Below are 24,911 nucleotides of genomic sequence, written 5' to 3' on the forward strand. Positions count from 1 at the left end.
ACCAGACTAGCAGCAGCAGCAGCAGCAGAGAGCACCACCAGACTAGCAGCAGCAGAGAGCACCACCAGACTAGCAGCAGCAGAGAGCACCACCAGACTAGCAGCAGCAGAGAGCACCACCAGACTAGCAGCAGCAGAGAGCACCACCAGACTAGCAGCAGCAGAGTGGAGAAGAGGTTTCTCTGAATTGGCAACCAAAGAGTTAAAGTCTGTTGCATAAACTCTCCCGTGCTTCAAGAAATCGCCTGGAAGCTACTTGTGCAGGCTTTAAATACTGATTTGACAGATCACATTTTACACACAACCTGCCACTGAGAAAATAGCCCAGCACTACTACTACTACTACTACTACTATCCCCAGCAGCTACTGAACACACCAAACACATACAGGGACACGATGGGAACTCTGAGAGTATTATTACTCTTGTCCTTTATACCGTCGCCGTGGGTGCTCTGCTCAACTGGGAAACACTTTAACCAGGAATCAACACTCCGACTGGAACAACAGGATGTACTGCCCAATAGAGAAGCCTATCTGGACGCAAGGAGGTCTAAGGTAGGCTTATAAGCTGACTTGATCACGTTTTATTTTCTAGTATTAATGACTAACTATAGTAAAATCATTAATAAAAGAGGTTAATGATAAGTTGTAATTCTTAAATATACCTGCTCATAGTTTGATTAAATCAAGTAATTTCAAAAACATCTTGCCAGGTTGTAGCTGGGATTTATTTAATAATAATACAATTAAATCATTTAATTATTTAATAATATTATTATTTAATGTCATATTATTATTTAATGTTAATGTCATTATTATTTTTCTAATGATACAATTAAAGGATAAATGTTATATTCAATATATAATCTTTAACTATGTAACAAATAATTTACAAAATCAATTTCCTTAAACATTTGTGATTTATACTTTGAAAACTAATAATCCACTTTCCTTTTGAACATCCAACTTTCTTTTTTTTTTTAAACGCAAACATTGTTTTATTCATACACTAGTAAACAATAAACAACTGATCTACACCACGACTTGAGTAACATTACATTAGTTTGTCAGTAGCATTTCATTGTTCCACCTTTTGATTCATATTCTTACAGCAATAATAGAATCCATCCCAGTAGTTCCTTTTCTTCCCTTTATTTGAGAAATCAAACCATAGCGTTGGACTCTGTCCCATTTCATTGGAAGCAGCCCCATTTGGAAGGAGTCAGCGTATTGGCCCTGTCTTAATTCCTCTCTCCCCCAGTCTACGTCTAACAGCTGGGCTGTCGGTCTGCCTAGAGCTCCAGACACTCATTAATGATTAGTCAGCAGAGTAGGGACAGGGCTGCTGCTACAGGAGGCTCTGGCCCTGGAGGCTCTGGCCCTGGAGGCTCTGCCGCTGCTCTAGTACAATGGAAGTTCCAGTCTGAAGAACTCTCATCCAAACAGCAGCCCCGGTCTGGCTGCCAAGGGGCCCACGCTCCTCCTGTTGCCAAGGGGCCCCGCTCCTCCAGTTGCCAAGGGCCCCACGCTCCTCCTGTTGCCAAGGGGCCCCGCTCCTCCTGTTGCCAAGGGGCCCCGCTCCTCCTGTTGCCAAGGGGCCCACGCTTCTCCTCCTGTTGCCAAGGGGCCCACGCTTCTCCTCCTGTTGCCAAGGGGCCCACGCTTCTCCTCCTGTTGCCAAGGGGCCCACGCTTCTCCTCCTGTTGCCAAGGGGCCCACGCTTCTCCTCCTGTTGCCAAGGAGCCCCGCTGCTCCTGTTGCCAAGGGGCCCCGCTGCTCCTGTTGCCAAGGGGCCCCGCTCCTCCTGTTGCTAAGGGGCCCACGCTCCTCCTGTTGCCAAGGGGCCCACGCTGCTCCTGTTGCCAAGGGGCCCCGCTGCTCCTGTTGCCAAGGGGCCCACGCTTCTCCTCCTGCCGCCAAGGGGCCCACGCTTCTCCTCCTGCCAAGGGGCCCTGCTCCTCCTCCTGCCAAGGGGCCCTGCTCCTCCTGTTGCCAAGGGGCCCACGCTTCTCCTGCCAAGGGGCCCTGCTCCTCCTGTTGCCAAGGGGCCCCGCTCCTCCTGTTGCCAAGGGGCCCACGCTTCTCCTCCTGTTGGCCAAGGGGCCCACGCTTCTCCTCCTGTTGCCAAGGGGCCCTGCTGCTCCTGTTGCCAAGGGGCCCACGCTTCTCCTGTTGCCAAGGGGCCGAAGCTTAGGGCTCACCCAGAAAACAGTTAACGTTCCTGGAATGTTCCTACAACTTCAAATAAAATACCTTATTTTGATCCCCATTAGCCAACGCCAGATACAGCTAGTCTTAATTGGGTCAGACAAATAATGAAAAAGACAGACAAAATTCTTTACAATTTACATACATTTAAAAACATGAACAGGTAGTGTGTGTGTGTGTGTGTGTGTGTGTGTGTGTGTGTGTGTGTGTGTGTGTGTGTCTATCAGTTCATACACACAACAAGTAGGTCACATGGGGGAGAGGCGTTGTGCTGTGAGGTGTTGCTTTATCTGTTGTTTTAACCAGGTTTGCTGTTCACTTGCGCTATATAAACAAATCGACCTAGTGGTTAGAGCGTTGGGCCAGTAACCAGCAGGTAGCCTAGTGGTTAGAGCGTTGGGCCAGTAACCAGCAGGTAGCTTAGTGGTTAGAGCGTTGGGCCAGTAACCAGCAGGTAGCTTAGTGGTTAGAGCGTTGGGCCAGTAACCAGCAGGTAGCTTAGTGGTTAGAGCGTTGGGCCAGTAACCAGCAGGTAGCCTAGTGGTTAGAGCGTTGGGCCAGTAACCAGCAGGTAGCCTAGTGGTTAGAGCGTTGGGCCAGTAACCAGCAGGTAGCCTAGTGGTTAGAGCGTTGGGCCAGTAACCAGCAGGTAGCCTAGTGGTTAGAGCGTTGGGCCAGTAACCAGCAGGTAGCCTAGTGGTTAGAGCGTTGGGCCAGTAACCAGCAGGTAACCTAGTGGTTAGAGCGTTGGGCCAGTAACCAGCAGGTAACCTAGTGGTTAGAGCGTTGGGCCAGTAACCAGCAGGTAACCTAGTGGTTAGAGCGTTGGGCCAGTAACCAGCAGGTAACCTAGTGGTTAGAGCGTTGGGCCAGTAACCAGCAGGTAGCCTAGTGGTTAGAGCGTTGGGCCAGTAACCAGCAGGTAGCCTAGTGGTTAGAGCGTTGGGCCAGTAACCAGCAGGTAACCTAGTGGTTAGATCGTTGGGCCAGTAACCAGCAGGTAGTCTAGTGGTTAGAGCGTTGGGCCAGTAACCAGCAGGTAGCCTAGTGGTTAGAGCGTTGGGCCAGTAACCAGCAGGTAGCCTAGTGGTTAGAGCGTTGGGCCAGTAACCAGCAGGTAGCCTAGTGGTTAGAGCGTTGGGCCAGTAACCAGCAGGTAGCCTAGTGGTTAGAGAGTTGGGCCAGTAACCAGCAGGTAACCTAGTGGTTAGAGCGTTGGGCCAGTAACCAGCAGGTAGCCTAGTGGTTAGAGCGTTGGGCCAGTAACCAGCAGGTAGCCTAGTGGTTAGAGCGCTGGGCCAGTAACCAGCAGGTAGCCTAGTGGTTAGAGCGTTGGGCCAGTAACCAGCAGGTAGCCTAGTGGTTAGAGCGTTGGGCCAGTAACCAGCAGGTAGCCTAGTGATTAGAGCGTTGGGCCAGTAACCAGCAGGTAACCTAGTGGTTAGATCGTTGGGACAGTAACCAGCAGGTAGCCTAGTGGTTAGAGCGTTGGGCCAGTAACCAGCAGGTAGCCTAGTGGTTAGAGCGTTGGGCCAGTAACCAGCAGGTAACCTAGTGGTTAGAGCGTTGGGCCAGTAACCAGCAGGTAACCTAGTGGTTAGAGCGTTGGGCTAGTAACCAGCAGGTAGCCTAGTGGTTAGAGCGTTGGGCCAGTAACCAGCAGGTAACCTAGTGGTTAGAGCGTTGGGCCAGTAACCAGCAGGTAACCTAGTGGTTAGAGCGTTGGGCCAGTAACCAGCAGGTAACCTAGTGGTTAGAGCGTTGGGCCAGTAACCGAAAGGTAACCTAGTGGTTAGAGCGTTGGGCCAATAACCAGCATGTAGCCTAGTGGTTAGAGCGTTGGGTCAGTAACCAGCAGGTAGTCTAGTGGTTAGAGCGTTGGGCCAGTAACCAGCAGGTAGCCTAGTGGTTAGAGCGTTGGGCCAGTAACCAGCAGGTAACCTAGTGGTTAGAGCGTTGGGCCAGTAACCAGCAGGTAACCTAGTGGTTAGAGCGTTGGGCCAGTAACCAGCAGGTAGCCTAGTGGTTAGAGCGTTGGGCCAGTAACCAGCAGGTAACCTAGTGGTTAGAGCGTTGGGCCAGTAACCAGCAGGTAACCTAGTGGTTAGAGCGTTGGGCCAATAACCAGCAGGTAGCCTAGTGGTTAGAGCGTTGGGCCAGTAACCAGCATGTAGCCTAGTGGTTAGAGCGTTGGGCCAGTAACCGAAAGGTTGCTGGATCCAATCCCCGAGATGACAAGGTAAAAATCAGTCAGTCTGCCACTAAACGTTGTAAATAAGAATTTGTTGTAAATCATTGTAAAGAAGATTTTTAACAGACAGGCCTAGTTAAATACAAGGTTAAATAAGAAATTAAAATATGATTATGAGGGGAGTTCCATGCACTCATGGCTCTGCACAATACTGTACACTTCCTTCTCGACCTGGAGACAGTGAAAAGACCCCTGGTGGGGGTCAATGCCTTGTGCAAGTTGACTATGCAAACTATTTTGGAACTTCTAACAAAACGGTTCTTATAGAAACAAGAGAGAGACTGGCATGCATATTAGCCATCTGATAACAATTATGAACATGCCGCTCTGTTCTGGACCAGCTGCAGCTTAACTAGGTATTTCCTTGCAGCACTGGACCACACGACTGGACCACAATCAAGATTAGACAAAACTAGAGCCTGCAGGACTTGCTTTGTGGAGTGTGCTGTCAAAAAAAAGCAGAGCATCTCTTTATTACGGACAGACCTCTCCCCCATCATAAATAAAGGTTAAATAAATAAAAATAAAGACCATTACAACCATTGAATCTATATGTTTTGACCATGACAGTTTACAATCTAAGGTAACAACAAGTATTTTAGTCTCCTCAACTTGTTCAACAGCCACACCATTCATTACCAGATTCAGCTGAGGTCTAGAACTTAGGGAATGATTTGTACCAAATACAATGCTCTTAGTTTTAGAGATGTTCAGGACCAGTTTATTACTGGCCACCCATTCCAAAACAGACTGCAAATCTTTGTTAAGGGTTTCAGTGACTTCATTAGCTGTGGTTGCTGATGCGTATATGGTTGAATCATCAGCATACATGGACACACATGCTTTGTTTAATGCCAGCGGCAGGTCATTGGTAAAAATAGAAAAGAGTAGAGGGCCTAAAGAGCTGCCCTGCGGTACACCACACTTTACATATTTAACATTAGAGACGCTTCCTTAAAGAAAACCCTTTGGAATTCTATTAGATAAATAGCTCTGAATCAACGATATGGCAGAGGTTGAAAAGCCATAACACATTGGTTTTCTCAACAACAGGGGCTACAGGTTAGCAATGAACCCCGAGTCGGGATTGCTAACAAGGCTGGAAATTCAAAACATCAAAAATCTAATAATTTCAATTTCTCAAACAATCAACTATTTTACACAATTTAAAAGATAAACATCTCCTTAATCTAACCACATTGTTCGATTTTCAAAGAGGCTTTACTGCAAAAGCATAAAGTTAGATTATGTTAGGACAGTACATAGCCACAAAAGTACAAACATCCATTTTCAATTCAAGGACAGGCGTCACCAAAAGCAGAAACCAGCTAGAATTATGCACTAACCTTTGTCAATCTCCATCAGATGACACTCCTAGGACATTATGTTATACAATACATGCATTTTTTGTTCCATCAAGTTCATATTTATATCCAAAAACAGCATTTTACAGTAGCGTGAAATTCAGATTTTTTCTTCTCTGAAATGCTTCCGGTGAACATAACAAAATTACTATTCGAAAACATTGGTAAATTATAATATTGTCATTCAAAGAATAATATATTATCATCTCGTAATTGCTACCGAATGGCCAGATATCAAAATAACTTTACTGGGAAATCACATTTTGCAATAAACGGGGTGCTATGCTAAGAACAATAAGCTATGCTATACAGTTAGCATCATCTAATATCGATAATAACATTGTAAATATCCCCTTACCTTTGATTATCTCCATCAGAAGGCACTGCCAGGAATCCCAGGTCCGGAACAAATGTGGTTTCTTTTGACAAAGTTCATAATTTATGTCCAAATAACACCAAGTAGTTAGCGTTCATTATGCTCCCACAAAACGTGGTGGGGGGGGTTGTAAAATCACGCCGAAAAGCTAAAAAAACCTAGTAAATAATCTATTTACGTTCGTTCAAACATGTCAAACCTTGTTTAGCATTAATCTTTTGGTCCATTTTTAACGTTAAACATCAGTAATATTTTCACACAACCTATCCTATGTCTTGATAAACAATTAATGACAAACTCACGCTTCTCAGATTTATGCGCAGGCGCCAAAAAATGAAGTGATGACATGTCAACTTCCTTGCATTCTAATTTGCTCTCTGTTTATCATAGACGCTTCAAACATCTTTATAAAGATCGTTGACATCTAGTGGAAGCCGTAGGTGTTGCGAAATGAATCCTTTCTCACTATGGTATCTATAAAACAATGACACTAAATAGTACAGTCACAAAATTCACATTTTTTTTATCTATTTTTCACAGGTTTTTGCCTGCAATATGAGTTTTGTTATACTTACAGACACCATTCAAACTGTTTTAGAAAATTCAGAGTGTTTTCTATCCGAATGTGTTAATAATATGCATATCCTAGCTTCTGAGTTGGTGTAGGAGGCAGTTAAAAATGGGCACATGTTTTTTTCAAAATTTCTCAATACTGCCCCCGAGCCCCAACAGGTTTTAAGGTCATTATTAATCAGAGGCGCCACTGAAATCTAACAGTACAGCTCCCACAATCTTATTATCAATTTCTTTCAACCAATCATCAGTCATGTGTCAGTGCAGTACATGTTGGGTGCCCTTCTCTATAAGCATGCTGAAAGTCTGTTAATTTGTTTAGAGACAAATAGCTTTGTATTTGGTCAAACACTATTTTTTCCAACAGTTTGCTAAGTGTCGGCAGTAAGCTGATAGGTCGGCTGTTAGTAAAGGCCGGCTTTACCACTCTTGGGTAGTGGAATGACTTTGGCTTCCCTCCAGGCCTGAGGACAAAGACTTTCCTCTAGGCTCAGATTAAAGATATGATAGATTGGAGTGGCTTTAGAGTCAGCTCCCACCCTCAGTAGCTTTCCATCTAAGTTGTCAATGCCAGGAGGTTTGTCATTATTGATCTATAATAATAATTTTTCCACCTCTCCCACACTGTTTGTTCTTGGCATTTCCTCTACCTATGAAGTAATCCTAAAAAAAAATAATTGGCAACATCAAATGGTTTTGTGATGAATAAGCCATCTGATTCGATGAAAGATGGAGTTGAATTTGTCTTTCTGCCCATAATTTCATTTAAAGTACTTAATTTTTTTTGTTTTCCGTCATTCTTTATATCATTGATCTTGGGCATTATAAAACAGTTTCTTATTCCTTTGTTGAGTTTAGTCACATCATTTCTCAATTTGCAGCCAGTCAGATGTGCAGCCAGACTTATTTGCCACTCCTTTTTGCCCCAATCTCTTTTAACCATACAGTTTTTAAATTTCTCACCAATCCACGGAGCCATAACATTTCTGTCAGTTTCTTAACAGGTGCTTGTTTATCAATAATTGGAAGAAGCAATTTCATAAATTCATCAAGTGCAGCATCTGGATGCTCCTCATTAATCACATCAGACCAACAATTATTTTTTAACATCCTCCACATAAGAGTCTGAAAAAAAAAAAAAAAAATCTGTTGTGTATAATCTCTTATACACTATTTTAGGCACCAGCTGTTGGAACTTTGTCTTTCCTGGATATAGCCACTATATTGTGATCACTGCATCCAATGGGTACGGATACAGCTTCAGAACAAAGTTCTACAGTATTAGTACAAATGTGATCGATACATGTGGATGATCTTGTTCCTGTAGTGTTTGTAACCACCCTGGTAGGTTGATTAATACCCTGAACCAGATTACAGGCACTGGTTACAGTAAGAAGCTTCCTCTTGAGCGGACAGCTTGATGAAAACCAGTTGATATTCAGGTCCCCAAGAAAGTAGACCTCTCTGTTTACATCACATACACTATCAAGCATTTCACACATATTATTTAGATACTGACTGTTAGCACTTGGTGGCCTATAGCAACACCCCAAAGGAAAAGGCTTTAGATGTGCCAAGTGAACCTGCAACCACAACACTTCAATAACACTTGACATAAGATCTTCTCTAAGCATTACAGGGATATGGCTGTGAATATATACAGCAACACCTCCCCCATAAGCATTCCTGTCTCTTCTATAGATGTTATGTCCTTGTATTGCTACTGCTGTATCAAAGGAATTAACTAAGTGAGTCTTAGAAATGGCTAATATATGAATGTCATCTGATGTTAGCTAGTTATTGATTTCATGAACCTTATTTCTAAGGCTACATATAGTAATATGGGCTATATTCAGCCGTTTCCTGGGTAGCTTATCAAAGATAATATGGACATATAGAGAAAACAAAGCAAGAGGGGGGGGAAATAACATTATTCAGCAGTCACATCAATCAGTTGGTGTGTGTGCGCTGCGGGGTTGAAGCTACGAAGGGAACGTTCCAATAGAGGACAACGGAGGTTTCTTATCTGCTACCAAGAGGCCAAATACGTTGCATTGAATGAACCGTGTCAAATCGGAGTGAACCGTGGTGTCAAATCGGAGTGAACCGTCGTGTCAAATCGGATGTGAACCGTCGTGTCAAATCGGAGTGAACCGTCGTGTCAAATCGGAGTGAACCGTGGTGTCAAATCGGATGTGAACCGTCGTGTCAAATCGGATGTGAACCGTGGTGTCAAATCGGAGTGAACCGTGGTGTCAAATCGGAGTGAACCGTCGTGTCAAATCGGATGTGAACCGTCGTGTCAAATCGGATGTGAACCGTCGTGTCAAATCGGATGTGAACCGTCGTGTCAAATCGGAGTGAACCGTCGTGTCAAATCGGAGTGAACCGTGGTGTCAAATCGGAGTGAACCGTCGTGTCAAATCGGAGTGAACCGTCATGTCAAATCGGATGTGAACCGTCGTGTCAAATCAGAGTGAACCGTGGTGTCAAATCGGATGTGAACCGTCGTGTCAAATCGGAGTGAACCGTCGTGTCAAATCGGAGTGAACCGTGGTGTCAAATCGGAGTGAACCGTCGTGTCAAATCGGAGTGAACCGTCGTGTCAAATCGGAGTGAACCGTGTCAATCTTGCCAACCTGACATATTTTTGCCAAAAGAGGACCACGATGGAAATAAACCATTGGGTATTATTTTGGTTTTAGCCTCAATCATTTGTAAATGTATGTAATGTTGTCTCCAACTGGAGCAGTCTACTACTTATAATCCTTAAATAAATTAAAAACGTTCCTACAACGTTAGGTAACGTTCCAACGCAGTCCCAATGGAGTCCCAGCACAGTCCCAATGGAGTCCCAGCACAGTCCCAATGGAGCAGAACTGACGTTCCAATCCAGAGAACTCCCATACAAACAGCTCCCCTGGTCTCTCTGCCAAGGGGCCATCCTTCTCCTCCTGCCAAGGGGCCACCCTTCTCCTCCTGCCAAGGGGCCACCCTTCTCCTCCTGCCAAGGGGCCACCCTTCTCCTCCTGCCAAGGGGCCACCCTTCTCCTCCTGCCAAGGGGCCACCCTTCTCCTCCTGCCAAGGGGCCACCCTTCTCCTCTTGCCAAGGGTCCATCCTTCTCCTCTTGCCAAGGAGAAATCCTTCTCCTCCTGCCTCCTTCTCCTCCTGCCAAGGGGCCATCCTTTTCCTCCTGCCTCCTTCTCCTCCTGCCAAGGGGCCACCCTTCTCCTCTTGCCAAGGGGCCACCCTTCTCCTCCTGCCAAGGGGCCACCCTTCTCCTCTTGCCAAAGGGCCATCCTTCTCCTCCTGCCAAGGGGCCACCCTTCTCCTCTTGCCAAGGGGCCACCCTTCTCCTCCTGCCAAGGGGCCACCCTTCTCCTCCTGCCAAGGGGCCATCCTTCTCCTTCTGCCAAGGGGCCATCCTTCTCCTCCTGCCAAGGGACCACCCCTCTCCTCCTGCCAAGGGGCCACCCCTCTCCTCCTGCCAAGGGGCCACCCTTCTCCTCCTGCCAAGGGGCCACCCTTCTCCTCCTGCCAAGGGGCCACCCTTCTCCTCCTGCCAAGGGGCCACCCTTCTCCTCCTGCCAAGGGGCCATCCTTCTCCTCTTGCCAAGGGTCCATCCTTCTCCTCTTGCCAAGGAGAAATCCTTCTCCTCCTGCCTCCTTCTCCTCCTGCCAAGGGGCCACCCTTCTCCTCCTGCCAAGGGGCCACCCTTCTCCTCCTGCCAAGGGGCCACCCTTCTCCTCCTGCCAAGAAGCCACCCTTCTCCTCTTGCCAAGGGGCCACCCTTCTCCTCCTGCCAAGGGGCCACCCTTCTCCTCCTGCCAAGGGGCCACCCTTCTCCTCCTGCCAAGGGGCCACCCTTCTCCTCCTGCCAAGGGGCCACCCTTCTCCTCCTGCCAAGGGGCCACCCTTCTCCTCCTGCCAAGGGGCCACCCTTCTCCTCCTGCCAAGGGGCCATCCTTCTCCTCTTGCCAAGGGTCCATCCTTCTCCTCTTGCCAAGGAGAAATCCTTCTCCTCCTGCCTCCTTCTCCTCCTGCCAAGGGGCCACCCTTCTCCTCCTGCCAAGAAGCCACCCTTCTCCTCCTGCCAAGGGGCCACCCTTCTCCTCCTGCCAAGGGGCCACCCTTCTCTTCCTGCCAAGGGGCCACCCTTCTCTTCCTGCCAAGGGGCCACCCTTCTCCTCCTGCCAAGGGACCACCCCTCTCCTCCTGCCAAGGGGCCACCCCTCTCCTCCTGCCAAGGGGCCACCCTTCTCTTCCTGCCAAGGGGCCACCCTTCTCCTCCTGCCAAGGGGCCACCCTTCTCCTCCTGCCAAGGGGCCACCCTTCTCCTCTTGCCAAGGGTCCATCCTTCTCCTCTTGCCAAGGGGCAATCCTGCTCCTCCTGCCTCCTTCTCCTCCTGCCAAGGGGCCATCCTTCTCCTCCTGCCTCCTTCTCCTCCTGCCAAGGGGCCACCCTTCTCCTCCTGCCAAGGGACCCAAAAGCTCAGGTCTTGAATGTTCTGTGAACATTACGTATGCTTACATTCCAAGGCTCCAGCAGAACCGAATGGAACTTAGGTTGATTCCAGTCTGAAGAGCTCCCATCCAAACAGCAGCCCCTGGTTCTGAAGCCAAAGGGGGTTAAAGCTCAGGGACCACCAAGCAAACACAACATTCCTTTTGAATATTCCTACAATGGTTAGGTAACATTCCAAAACATCAGCAGAATGGAGAATCGCTTCCAGTCTGAAGAACTCCTATCCAAACAGCAGACCTTCTACAGCTGCCAAGGGGTCAGGGGTCAGAGCCTGGAGAAGTTCATTATTTCAGTAGGCAGTTGAACACCTGGAAAAGCCTGACTGCTGCCTGCTACACTCTGCTGGGCTCCACACCAGTTGACAACCAGTGGCGATAATAGTTCAGGGTTAAAACAGATCTCATGGACATGGGGGAAGAGTCATTATTTTATTGAGGCAGCGGGCAGGACACCTGGAGAGCAGGGTTTAAAATACGCAACTTCTCTTTAGTGTGTCTGACATCGAAATATGTTATTATTTAAAATTCTTACAAAAAAGGGTAACCATGGTAACAAAAGCTGCCGGATTACTGGAGAAGATGGAGATTGTATGACGGTGCTCTGCCAAATACAAAAGCAAGCGATGAGACAAACAGTGTGAATAAGTGTCTTGTCTTCACGGGTCTGTCTACTTGCTGCAAAATGTACCATATGAACTGAAAGTTGCACGTGTTTCCTGTCCACGGCCTTGTTTCTCAAAAGCATCTTAAGACTAAGTACTTCCTTAGAACATTCGTAGGAGCACCGTTAAATTTCCAAGCTGTTTCCTAAAAAAAAAACATTTTTATTATAAACATTTTTTAACTTTGCACTTGAAAACGCTCGTAAAAAAATTAAAATAAAAAATCGCTCGCAAGTGGTCTGAGGCTCGTAATCTAACGAGCCTCGAGCCACTTGTATAACAGCCTTTTTTTTTTTTTTACCTCCCGCATCACTATTATTGAAAGCAGATCTCCGCTAAAACCTACAAGCACATGGTTTATCCCTCTCTCTGTGACGGCGTAATTTTTTTTTAAATAAAACTAAAATTGCCAATGTCTTTGCATTTGATACGAACAACCAACGTATAAAAAAAAAATATGCTTCATATTAAAACCCGAGATGACTACATTAGAAGGTCAACAGTAAAGCTATAAGCCTATTCTTATCATATTTCATGATGTGTAGCCTAACACGTGCACAATGATGGGCCAAATCTGGGATATATTGGGTTAAGCATTTGAATAAACGACGCACTTAGTGGCCGTCTCGCTCTCCGTGGTGTTCTGGAAAACAGCAGGTTACATCTTCGGGACGTTGTAGGAAAGATGCATCGTTAAAACACTTGTAAACCTAACATTCTGTCGCTATCGGAAACCAGGCCCTGAATCCCTGACAGTGTGCGTTACGCTACAGTGTTACCCCTAACAGTGTTACTCTACAGTGTTAATCCTAACAGTGTTAATCCTAACAGTGTTACGCTACAGTGTTAATCCTACCAGTGTTACTCTACAGTGTTACTCTACAGTGTTAATCCTAACAGTGTTACGCTACAGTGTTACTCTACAGTGTTAATCCTAACAGTGTTAATCCTAACAGTGTTACTCTACAGTGTTAATCCTAACAGTGTTACTCTACAGTGTTAATCCTAACAGTGTTACTCTACAGTGTTAATCCTAACAGTGTTAATCCTAACAGTGTTACTCTACAGTGTTAATCCTAACAGTGTTACTCTACAGTGTTACTCTACAGTGTTAGTCCTAACAGTGTTAATCCTAACAGTGTTACTCTACAGTGTTAATCCTAACAGTGTTACTCTACAGTGTTAATCCTAACAGTGTTAATCCTAACAGTGTTACTCTACAGTGTTAATCCTAACAGTGTTACTCTACAGTGTTACTCTACAGTGTTAGTCCTAACAGTGTTAATCCTAACAGTGTTACTCTACAGTGTTAATCCTAACAGTGTTACTCTACAGTGTTAATTCTAACAGTGTTACTCTACAGTGTTACCCCTAACAGTGTTAACCCTTACAGTGTTAATCCTAACAGTGTTACTCTACAGTGTTAACCCTAACAGTGTCACTCTACAGTGTTAACCCTAACAGTGTCACTCTACAGTGTTAACCCTAACAGTGTTAATCTACAGTGTTAATCCTAACAGTGTTACTCTACAGTGTTACCCCTAACAGTGTCAGTCTACAGTGTTACCCCTAACAGTGTCACTCTACAGTGTTAACCCTAACAGTGTCACTCTACAGTGTTAACCCTAACAGTGTTAATCTACAGTGTTAATCCTAACAGTGTTACTCTACAGTGTTACCCCTAACAGTGTCAGTCTACAGTGTTACCCCTAACAGTGTTACTCTACAGTGTTAACCCTAACAGTGTCACTCTACAGTGTTAACCCTAACAGTGTCGCTCTACAGTGTTAACCCTAACAGTGTTAATCTACAGTGTTAATCCTAACAGTGTTACTCTACAGTGTTACCCCTAACAGTGTTACTCTACAGTGTTACCCCTAACAGTGTTAATCCTAACAGTGTCACTCTGCACTGTTACCCCTAACAGTGTCACTCTACAGTGTTAACCCTAACAGTGTCACTCTACAGTGTTAACCCTAAGTGTTAATCTACAGTGTTAATCCTAACAGTGTTACTCTACAGTGTTACCCCTAACAGTGTTAATCCTAACAGTGTCACTCTGCACTGTTACCCCTAACAGTGTTACTCTACAGTGTTACCCCTAACAGTGTCGGTCTACAGTGTTAATCCTAACAGTGTTACTCTACAGTGTTACCCCTAACAGTGTTAACCCTAACAGTGTCGGTCTACAGTGTTAATCCTAACAGTGTTACTCTACAGTGTCAGTCTACAGTGTTACCCCTAACAGTGTCGGTCTACAGTGTTAATCCTAACAGTGTTATTCTACAGTGTTACCCCTTACAGTGTTACTCTACAGTGTTAATCCTAACAGTGTTACTCTACAGTGTTAATCCTAACAGTGTCACTCTACAGTGTTAATCCTAACAGTGTTACTCTACAGTGTCAGTCTACAGTGTTACCCCTAACAGTGTCGGTCTACAGTGTTAATCCTAACAGTGTTATTCTACAGTGTTACCCCTTACAGTGTTACTCTACAGTGTTAATCCTAACAGTGTTACTCTACAGTGTTAATCCTAACAGTGTCACTCTACAGTGTTAATCCTAACAGTGTTATTCTACAGTGTTACCCCTTACAGTGTTACTCTACAGTGTTAATCCTTACAGTGTTACTCTACAGTGTTAATCCTAACAGTGTTACTCTACAGTGTTAATCCTAACAGTGTTACTCTACAGTGTTAATCCTAACAGTGTTACTCTACAGTGTTAATCCTAACAGTGTTACTCTACAGTGTTAATCCTAACAGTGTTACTCTACAGTGTTAATCCTAACAGTGTTACTCTACAGTGTTAATCCTAACAGTGTTACTCTACAGTGTTAATCCTAACAGTGTTACTCTACAGTGTTAATCCTAACAGTGTTACTCTACAGTGTTAATCCTAACAGTGTTACCACTGTTACCACTGATAACCTGAATTATCCTAGAAAGTTTTGGAAGGCTATTAAAGTCTATGTCTGGAAACAGGGATGTTAATGAATTACCGTCATGTGTATTGAAGGACTCTGTTGCTGTATTTGACTAAACTGAAATGCTGAATTGTTTCAAAATCAGCACTTTGTATCATCTGGTAGGCTGTTTGATTCAGTGTCCTCTGTCTCTGTACAACCCTGTGTGGATGAACCAGTGAGAGCTGGTCAAACTTTAAGCTTTTTGCCATTCTCAGTGCAGGTGGTACATAAAGCCCTGAAATCCTTAGATCAGAGAAAACCTGCAGGTCCCGATCTTCTGGATCCCTGCTTTTTAAAATCTGGCAGCTGATTTCATAGCTGTACCACTTACGCATCTGTTCAATTTAACTCTGAAATGTAATGAAATTCCAAAGATCTGGAAATCAGCATTTGTCCTACCACTTTTTAAAACTCTTTTAAATAATTATAGGCCAATCTCAAAGCTGTCACCCCTGGTGAAAATACTTGAAACCCTTGTGAGTGAACAGCTAAAATAGTTTTTATATACTAACTCTATTTTATCAACATACCAAAATCGGGCTTCAGGAAGAAGCATAGCACAATTACAGCAGCCATGACGGTTTTAAATGATATCACTGAAACCCCTGACAAAAAAACAGCACTGTGTCTCACTTTTTATTGATCTCTTTAAGGCTTATGACACAGTTGATCATGCTATACTGGAGGCAGAGATTGTCGAGTGTAGGTCTTTCGGAGCATGCAGTTGCATGGTTTGCTAACTATATGTCTGATAAAACTCAGTGCACTCAATTTGATGGGCTCATGTCTGTTAAATTGTCTGTCTGTAATGGTGTGCCCCAGGGCTCTGTACTTGGTCCCCTCTTATTCACTATTTATATAAATAATTTAGAAAAAAAAATTGTAAAATGCGCAACTTCACTTTTATGCTGATGATACTGTTATTTATTGTTGTGCCTCGTCTCTCACAAAAGCTTTCCAGAACTTGCAAACGGCTTTTTATACTGTTCAACATACCTTATGTCAATTGAAGTTTATCCTCAATACTGACAAAACTAAACTAATGGTGTTTTCTAAAGCAAGAAATAGATCTCTGAACCTTTCACCTATTACTACCTGTCAGGGCAAGGAGATTGAGGTTGTAACCTCATATAAATATCTGGGAATTTTAATTGATGACGGCCTCTCTTTAAAATTGCATATTCAACAACTTGCAAAAAAATTGAAGATGAAATTGGGATTTTATTTTAGGAATAAGGCCTGTTTTTCTTTTGAAGCCAGGAGGAGGGTAGTATCAGCTACATTTATGCCTTTACTAGACTATGGGGATATTTTATATATGAATCCTTCCGCTCAGTGTTTGAGATCAATTGACACCCTTTACCATGGCACTTTGAGATTTATTTTAAAACTGCAAAACCCTTCCGCACCACTGCACTTTGTATACCAGGGTTGGCTGGCCTTCTCTAGTCACTCGTAGGCTCAGTCACTGATATATTTCTATTTACAAAGCCATTTTGGGTTTACTACCTTTTTATTTGGGCATTTTTATTGTTCAGAAATGTGGTGGGTACTCTCTTCGTTCGCTGGACTTTATCCTGCTAACTGTTCCAAATGTCCGAACTGAATTTGGTAAAAGGGCTTTTATGTACTCTGCGCCATCGGCTTGGAACGCCTTACAAAATACTGTTAAACTGGAAGAACTCGTCCCGATTGATGTTTTTAAATCACTGACGAAGGATTTTGAGGCTGATTCCCTGACCTGTCAATGTTTTTAATTTGCTGTTTTATGATTTTGTTATACTCTTGTGAATTCTATTGGTTTTTACTAGATTACTTGTAGTTTTTCCATGTTGTCTGGATGTAATTGTGTAATGACTTGGCGCTGCCTATCTTGGCCAGGACGCTCTTGAAAAAGAGATTTCAAATGAGCCCTTCCTGGTTAAATAAAGGTTAAATAAATAAATAAATAAAAAGTTACTCTGCAGTATTACCCCTAACAGTGTCACTCTGCAGTGTTACTCTGCAGTGTTAACCCTAACAGTGTCACTCTGCAGTGTTAACCCTAACAGTGTCACTCTGCAGTGTTACCCCTTACAGTGTTAACCCTTATAGTGTTAACCCTTACAGTGTCAGTCTACAGTGTTAACCCTTACAGTGTCAGTCTACAGTGTTACCCCTAACAGTGTCAGTCTACAGTGTTAACCCTTACAGTGTCACTCTACAGTGTTACCCCTAACCGTGTCAGTCTACAGTGTTAACCCTTACAGTGTCACTCTACAGTGTTAACCCTTACAGTGTCACTCTACAGTGTTAACCCTTACAGTGTCACTCTACAGTGTTAACCCTAACAGTGTTATTATATCCTCCACTAGAGAGTGGCAGCAGCGTTGTGGCTGGGAGAGGACTATGACTCCAGCATGGTGTTCCTGCCTGCTGATGAACCAGACAACGCCCCAGCTGGGGGTGACGCCTCAGGTAAGACAACAGTCCTACATGCCTCTTCTTCCGTTGTCTCTCACTGCCTCCTCTCCTAACCTCCCTCCCTGCCTCTCCACCTACCCTCCTTCCCTCCCTGCCTCTTCTCCTACCCTCCTTCCCTACCTCTCACTGCCTCCTCTCCTACCCTCCTTCCCTACCTCTCACTGCCTCCTCTCCTAACCTCCCTCCCTGCCTCTCCTCCTACCCTCCTTCCCTCCCTACCTCCTCTCCTACCCTCCTCCCCTACCTCTCACTGCCTCCTCTCCTACCCTCCTTCCCTACCTCCTCTCCTACCCGCCCTCCCTGCCTCTTCTTCTACCCTCCTACCATCCCTCCCTCCTCTCCTACTCTCCTTCCCTACCTCCACTCCTACCTCTCTCTGCCTCCTCTGCTACCCTCCTTCCCTCCCTCCCTGCCTCCTCTCCTACCCTCCTTCCCTCCCTCCCTGCCTCTTCTCCTACCTTCCTTCCCTCCCTCCCTGCCTCCTCTCCTACTCTCCTGCCCTACCTCCTCTCCTACCTCTCTCTGCCTCTTCTCCTACCCTCCTTCCCTCCATCCCTGCCTCCTCTCCTACCTCCTCTCCTACCCTCCCTGCCTCTTCTCCTACCCTCCTTCCCTCCCTCCCTGCCTGCCTGCCTCCTCTCCTACCTCCTCTCCTACCCTCCCTGCCTCCTCTCCAGTGTCCTGGTATTTGAACCCAGGTCTGCTCAGGACCATGTTGTCTACTCTATACAGCAGGCAGCAGCTGAGCTTTTTAAAAGCATTACTTAGAGGAGAGAAACCTCACTGCTTGGCTATATCCTCCATTATAGTAACAGAGGCACCTATGATATCTGGGTTACCAGGACTTGGCTTCTAGAGCCATGATATCCGGGTTACCAGGACTTGGCTTCTAGAGCCATGACATCCGGGTTACCGGGACTTGGCTTCTACAGCCATGATATCCGGGTTACCAGGACTTGGCTTCTAGAGCCATGACATCCGGGTTACCAGGACTTGGCTTCTACAGCCATGATATCCGGGTTACCAGGACTTGGCTTCTAGAGCCATGATATCCGGGTTACCAGGACTTGGCTTCTACAGCCATGATATCTGGGCTACCAGGACTTGGCTTCTAGAGCCATGATATCCGGGTTACCAGGACTTGGCTTCTAGAGCCATGATATCTGGGCTACCAGGACCTGGCTTCTACAGCCATGATATCCGGGTTACCAGGACTTGGCTTCTACAGCCATGATATCTGGGCTACCAGGACTTGGCTTCTAGAGCCATGATATCCGGGTTACCAGGACTTGGCTTCTACAGCCATGATATCTGGGCTACCAGGACTTGGCTTCTAGAGCCATGATATCCGGGTTACCAGGACTTGGCTTCTAGAGCCATGATATCCGGGTTACCAGGACTTGGCTTCTAGAGCCATGATATCCGGGTTACCAGGACTTGGCTTCTACAGCCATGATATCCGGGTTACCAGGACTTGGCTTCTACAGCCATGATATCCGGGTTACCAGGACTTGGCTTCTACAGCCATGATATCTGGGCTACCAGGACTTGGCTTTTAGAGCCATGATATCCGGGTTACCAGGACTTGGCTTCTAGAGCCATGATATCTGGGCTACCAGGACCTGGCTTCTACAGCCATGATATCCGGGTTACCAGGACTTGGCTTCTACAGCCATGATATCCGGGTTACCAGGACTTGGCTTCTACAGCCATGATATCTGGGTTACCAGGACCTGGCTTCTACAGCCATGACATCCGGGTTACCAGGACCTGGCTTCTAGAGCCATGATATCTGGGTTACCAGGACTTGGCTTCTAGAGCCATGATATCCGGGTTACCAGGACTTGGCTTCTAGAGCCATGATATCCGGGTTACCAGGACTTGGCTTCTAGAGGAGCATTGACCATGTTGTTAAACTAACACACCCAACATGTGAACAGTTTAGACAACCATAGCCAGTGCTATTGTAAATGAATAAATCATTTCAGAATCATTTCTACAAAAAGATAAATGATAATGATACGGCTGGACATCTAAATAAAATCAAATAAAAACAATGAAATTCATTCTGTGTCTCCAGAGCTGCCAACATGCCTGCTGTGTGTGTGTCTGACCGGCTCTGTGTACTGTGAGGAGGTCGTCCCAGAGATGACTGCTGTGCCCACCCTGCCCAAGGAGACTGCCTACCTCTACGCACGCTATAACAAAATCAAGAAGATCACCAATAAAGACTTTGCAGATATCGGTATGGGGGGGGGGGGGGGGTGAAACATTCAGGGGGAACTTTCCCCACAGTTCTGAATTTACGGGGGTTTTTTTCTCCTCCAGATATCCCGGGTTGAATGATTCCTAGTTGGAGAATTTCCTGCCTGCTTATTACCTTAAGAAACCAGATATCACTTCAACTGGGATTTATAAAAACATGGGAACTTTGGGAAAAATGTACAGTACTTTGCTTAGGTGATTCTGTCTTTCAGGTTTCCTTTGGCTTGCTGTCTTATCAAACATTCTTCCCACAGTCTCCCTAATACACTAGCTGGAAGACAACCATGTTGAGGAAAATTCATTCAGGAAATTAAGAAATAAAAAGATTTAAAAAATGGACATTTTCATGGCATTGAGGAGGGTCTGTAGACATATGGTGGATATATAAATGCTTCTTTTAGTTGGATATATTTGTGGATGTTATGCGGGCCCCCTCCAGGCCCTCCAGGCTCGGCCCTCCTGGCCCCCCTCCAGGCCAGGCCCTCCACTGATATAAGTAAAAACACAGCTAGATTTAAAAGCTGACGAGATGTATTTTTTTTTGGGGGGGGGCAAACTCTTCCAGGTCTCCATCTTGTCTTTACATTTACAACGCAGAAGTTTAAACAAAAAAGGCCTAACTGTCAGAAGGAAGATGCATGTGTCTGGCGCGTACATGTGGGCAGACCAAATCTAAATATTGTGTAACTCACTTGATCTATGAGAGCTAGGCCTAAAGCTTAGTAGTGTTGTGTTAACAGAAAACAACAATACTGCAGTTTGTAACCTCCAAAATGGACAATTAAGTTCTAATTCATTCTACGTCAATGACCCGACGTGTGTTTATTCTAAATCTAGATTGAGTAAAAAAAAAAATCAAAAGATCTAACTTATATTATAATTCTAGGTTGTTTTTTTTGTGGGGGGGGGGTGGTTTTCTTCCTCAGTGACTCTGAAGAGAATCGACCTAACGGGGAACCTGATCTCAGAGATTGAGGAAGGAGCGTTCTCTAAACTGACCCTGCTGGAGGAACTCAATCTGGCTGAGAACCAACTTGTCAAGCTGCCCATGCTACCCGGCAAGCTCACCACCTTTAACGCCAACCACAACCGGCTCAAAACCAAAGGGGTCAAGGCGAACGCCTTCAAGGTACAGTGGAAAGGACATGAAATACAGATAGATTTCCTGGCTGCTTTTATTGAGTGCATTGTTTCGTCAGGCTTGACAAGCACCTAAAAGGTACATAGCCACTGAGGCACATTAGGTGGCTGATTTGAGCTTTGCCTGGACAAATCCCCTGACCCCTCTGGATTTCTGCACATTTTCTTTTTCGAATTACAAGGTGGGATTAAAATTCTGTGAATATCCTTTTTTTTTTTTGTTGGTCAACAATCTGAACAAAATACTCTGTAGTCGAAATATATATAACATTTTATAACAAAAACGTAGTGGCTGCATATGTATTCAGCTCCATGAGTCAATACATGTTAGAAACTCCTTTGGCATTGATTACAGCCGTGAGTCTTCTTGGGTTGGTCTATAAGAGTCATTACAGCCGTGAGTCTTCTTGGGTCAGTCTATAAGAGTCATTACAGCCGTGAGTCTTCTTGGGTTAGTCTATAAGAGTCATTACAGCCGTGAGTCTTCTTGGGTTGGTCTATAAGAGTCATTACAGCCGTGAGTCTTCTTGGGTTAGTCTATAAGAGTCATTACAGCCGTGAGTCTTCTTGGGTTGGTCTATAAGAGTCATTACAGCCGTGAGTCTTCTTGGGTTGGTCTATAAGAGTCATTACAGCCGTGAGTCTTCTTGGGTTAGTCTATAAGAGTCATTACAGCCGTGAGTCTTCTTGGGTTGGTCTATAAGAGTCATTACAGCCGTGAGTCTTCTTGGGTTAGTCTATAAGAGTCATTACAGCCGTGAGTCTTCTTGGGTTGGTCTATAAGAGTCATTACAGCCGTGAGTCTTCTTGGGTTGGTCTATAAGAGTCATTACAGCCGTGAGTCTTCTTGGGTTGGTCTATAAGAGTCATTACAGCCGTGAGTCTTCTTGGGTTAGTCTATAAGAGTCATTACAGCCGTGAGTCTTCTTGGGTTGGTCTATAAGAGTCATTACAGCCGTGAGTCTTCTTGGGTTGGTCTATAAGAGTCATTACAGCCGTGAGTCTTCTTGGGTTGGTCTATAAGAGTCATTACAGCCGTGAGTCTTCTTGGGTTAGTCTATAAGAGTCATTACAGCCGTGAGTCTTCTTGGGTTGGTCTATAAGAGTCATTACAGCCGTGAGTCTTCTTGGGTTGGTCTATAAGAGTCATTACAGCCGTGAGTCTTCTTGGGTTGGTCTATAAGAGTCATTACAGCCGTGAGTCTTCTTGGGTTGGTCTATAAGAGTCATTACAGCCGTGAGTCTTCTTGGGTTAGTCTATAAGAGTCATTACAGCCGTGAGTCTTCTTGGGTTAGTCTATAAGAGTCATTACAGCCGTGAGTCTTCTTGGGTTAGTCTATAAGAGTCATTACAGCCGTGAGTCTTCTTGGGTTAGTCTATAAGAGTCATTACAGCCGTGAGTCTTCTTGGGTTAGTCTATAAGAGTCATTACAGCCGTGAGTCTTCTTGGGTTAGTCTATAAGAGTCATTACAGCCGTGAGTCTTCTTGGGTTAGTCTATAAGAGTCATTACAGCCGTGAGTCTTCTTGGGTTAGTCTATAAGAGTCATTACAGCCGTGAGTCTTCTTGGGTTAGTCTATAAGAGTCATTACAGCCGTGAGTCTTCTTGGGTTGGTCTATAAGAGTCATTACAGCCGTGAGTCTTCTTGGGTTGGTCTATAAGAGTCATTACAGCCGTGAGTCTTCTTGGGTTAGTCTATAAGAGTCATTACAGCCGTGAGTCTTCTTGGGTTGGTCTATAAGAGTCATTACAGCCGTGAGTGTTCTTGGGTTAGTCTGGACATATTTGGCCATTATTCTTTTCAAAATTCTTCCAAGCTCTTTCAAGATGTTGGGGGGGGGGGATCATGGCTAGACAGTCTTGCCATAGATTTTCAAGCCGATTTAAGTCAAAACTAACTTGGCCACTCAGGAACATTCAATGACTTCTTGGTAAGCAACTCCAGTGTAGATTTGGCCTTATTGTCCACCTGAAAGTTGAATTCATCTCACAGATGCTGGTGTAAAGTAGACAGGAAGAAGGTTTTCCTATAGGATTTTGCCTGTGCTTAGCCACATCTCATTTATTTTTATCCTGAAAAACTCCCTAGTCCTTCTCCGATGTCATGCATACCCCATCCCATGATGCAGTCACCACCATGCTTGAAATTAAAGAGGCAGTTACTCAGCGATGTGTTGGATTTGTCCCAAACATAAGGCTTTGCATTTAGGCCAAAAACAGTATTCCTTTGCAGTATTATTTTAGTGCCTTGTTGCATACCAGATGCATGTTTTGGAATATTTCTTACTGTATATTTGTATTATTTTAAGTCATTATCGTGGAGTAACTATAATGTTGTTGATCCATCCTCAGTTTTCTCCATTTCACAGCCATTAAACTCTGTAACTGTTTTTAAAATCCCCCAAAATGGTCTCATGGTGAAAACCCTGAGCGGTTACATTCCTGTCCTGCAGCTAAGTTCAGAAGGTTGACGGTATCTTTGATGTTTTTAGGTGGTTTAAGAAATCATCCACAGCATAATTATTAACTTGACCATGCTTAAATAGATACTCAATGTCTGATTTGTTATTGTTTCAACCATCTACCAATCACTGCCCTTCTTTATGGAGGTTTTATCGAAAAACTTCCTGGTCTTTGTAGTTGAATCTGTGCTTGAAATTCACTACTTGACTGAGGGTCCTTACAGATGTTGAATGTAAAACAAATCATGTCAAACCCCTACTATTTCACACAGTGAGCTTAAGTAATGTATTATTATGTGATTTGTTAAGTCAAATTTTACTCCTCAACTAATTTAGGATTGTCTGAAAAAAAGGGGTTTCTGAATATTTAGTTGTCCATTTTTTTAATTTATCTTAGAAAAAAAAAAAATAATCCACATCCACTTCTCCCACTTTGACATTACAGAATATTTAGTGTAGATAGTTACAAAGTAAATCCATTTTAATCCCACTTTGTAAAACACAATAACGTGAAGAAATCCATGAATACTTTTGCAAAGCACTGTAAATGCTGGTTTATTTTTGCTCTCACTGTTTCCACCATGCAGAAACTGGAGAAGCTGATCAACCTGTTTCTGGGAGACAATGCGCTGGAGGCTGTACCGGTGATCCCGGAAAACGTCCGTATTGTCCACCTGCAGGTCAGTACCACATACGTTTTTTTGACTTCCTGGTTAGAGGCTAACTCAGTTGGAGGATTCCCTCTCTACTTACCGTCCTCATCATTTCGACGGGAATCCTCCAAAATGGGATTTCTGAAAAACATGAGAATTCTGGGAAATTTCCCAGAATTGTGCGACTCTAATCCCGACTGCGACTCTAATCCCGACTGCGAGACCCATATAGTTTTGTTGGCACCATCGGAGGGTCCTAGAGTAATCATGATTCTAAACTTTGGTCTTCCATCTTCTCTCTACCATACAGAACAACAACATCACGGATATCAGCTTCGAGACGTTCTGCAAGGGCAACAACACGTACTACATAAGACCCAACCTGATGGAGGTGAGGTTGGATGGGAACCCGGTGCTGCTGTCCAAGTACCCAAACAGCTTCACCTGCCTCAAGTCTCTCCCCGTGGGACAGTACCGCTAAAGACTAAACTCCCTTGGGGAAAAGAGGTCTTCTGTTCTGACGTCATTTTGGACTTCCTGGTTAAATAAAAAAAATAAAAAAAGGTTCAATAGAACTTCTACAGGGGTGTATACAGTCGGGTGAAATGTTATTATGAACGTTACGAAAGGATCCAAAACGATTCCCTTTTCTACTTGACAAAGACAAGACGAATCTACACCATACTCCATTTATGTCTGAATGTTCTTCTGTAAAAAAATATAATAATAATTGTACCCAGGTCTTTCTCAGTCTCTTTCAGAAGACTAGCGGCTGGGACTGAAACGCTAGTAATCTCACATTAGCAAGCTAGGCTACGTTGGCTACAAGGCTTTGAACGAATCACCTGTTTTCTTTGAAGACTTTGTAAATACACCTTTTCTTTGAATGTTTGCTTTTGCATAGTGTTTTGACTTCTTTAAAAAAAAAAACGTTAAGTCAAGCTTTTTGGCTTTCCTCCGAATTCTGTGAATTACTTTCATGTAAACTGGTTCCTAA

The 24,911-nt window shown here is 44.6% G+C and overlaps 2 protein-coding genes across 2 annotated transcripts in view; one reads left to right on the forward strand and one right to left on the reverse strand.

The window, feature by feature from the left end:
* Positions 1-24,911, reverse strand: part of cenpp (centromere protein P) — a 185,194-nt gene that overhangs the window by 119,508 nt on the left and 40,775 nt on the right. The gene's annotated exons all lie outside the window — the stretch shown is intronic.
* Positions 181-24,481, forward strand: ogna (osteoglycin, paralog a). Its single transcript, XM_014168389.2, has 6 exons — positions 181-555; positions 17,284-17,386; positions 19,473-19,637; positions 20,584-20,786; positions 23,849-23,941; positions 24,225-24,481. Exons 1-6 carry the CDS (start codon positions 397-399, stop codon positions 24,393-24,395), a joined length of 894 nt encoding a protein of 297 aa, XP_014023864.2. The 5' UTR covers positions 181-396; the 3' UTR covers positions 24,396-24,481.

This window comes from Salmo salar, chromosome ssa22 (genome assembly GCF_905237065.1).
Source record: "Salmo salar chromosome ssa22, Ssal_v3.1, whole genome shotgun sequence".
Classification (NCBI taxonomy): Eukaryota; Metazoa; Chordata; class Actinopteri; order Salmoniformes; family Salmonidae; genus Salmo; species Salmo salar.

Excerpts from the sequence above, each read along its gene's own strand:
- ogna (XM_014168389.2), top strand. The coding sequence starts at position 397 with ATGGGAACTCTGAGAGTATTATTACTCTTGTCCTTTATACCGTCGCCG. Across the intron at positions 19,638-20,583 it reads TAAAGACTTTGCAGATATCG|TGACTCTGAAGAGAATCGAC; the intron begins GTATGGGGGGGG and ends TTTCTTCCTCAG. Across the intron at positions 23,942-24,224 it reads TCCGTATTGTCCACCTGCAG|AACAACAACATCACGGATAT; the intron begins GTCAGTACCACA and ends TCTACCATACAG.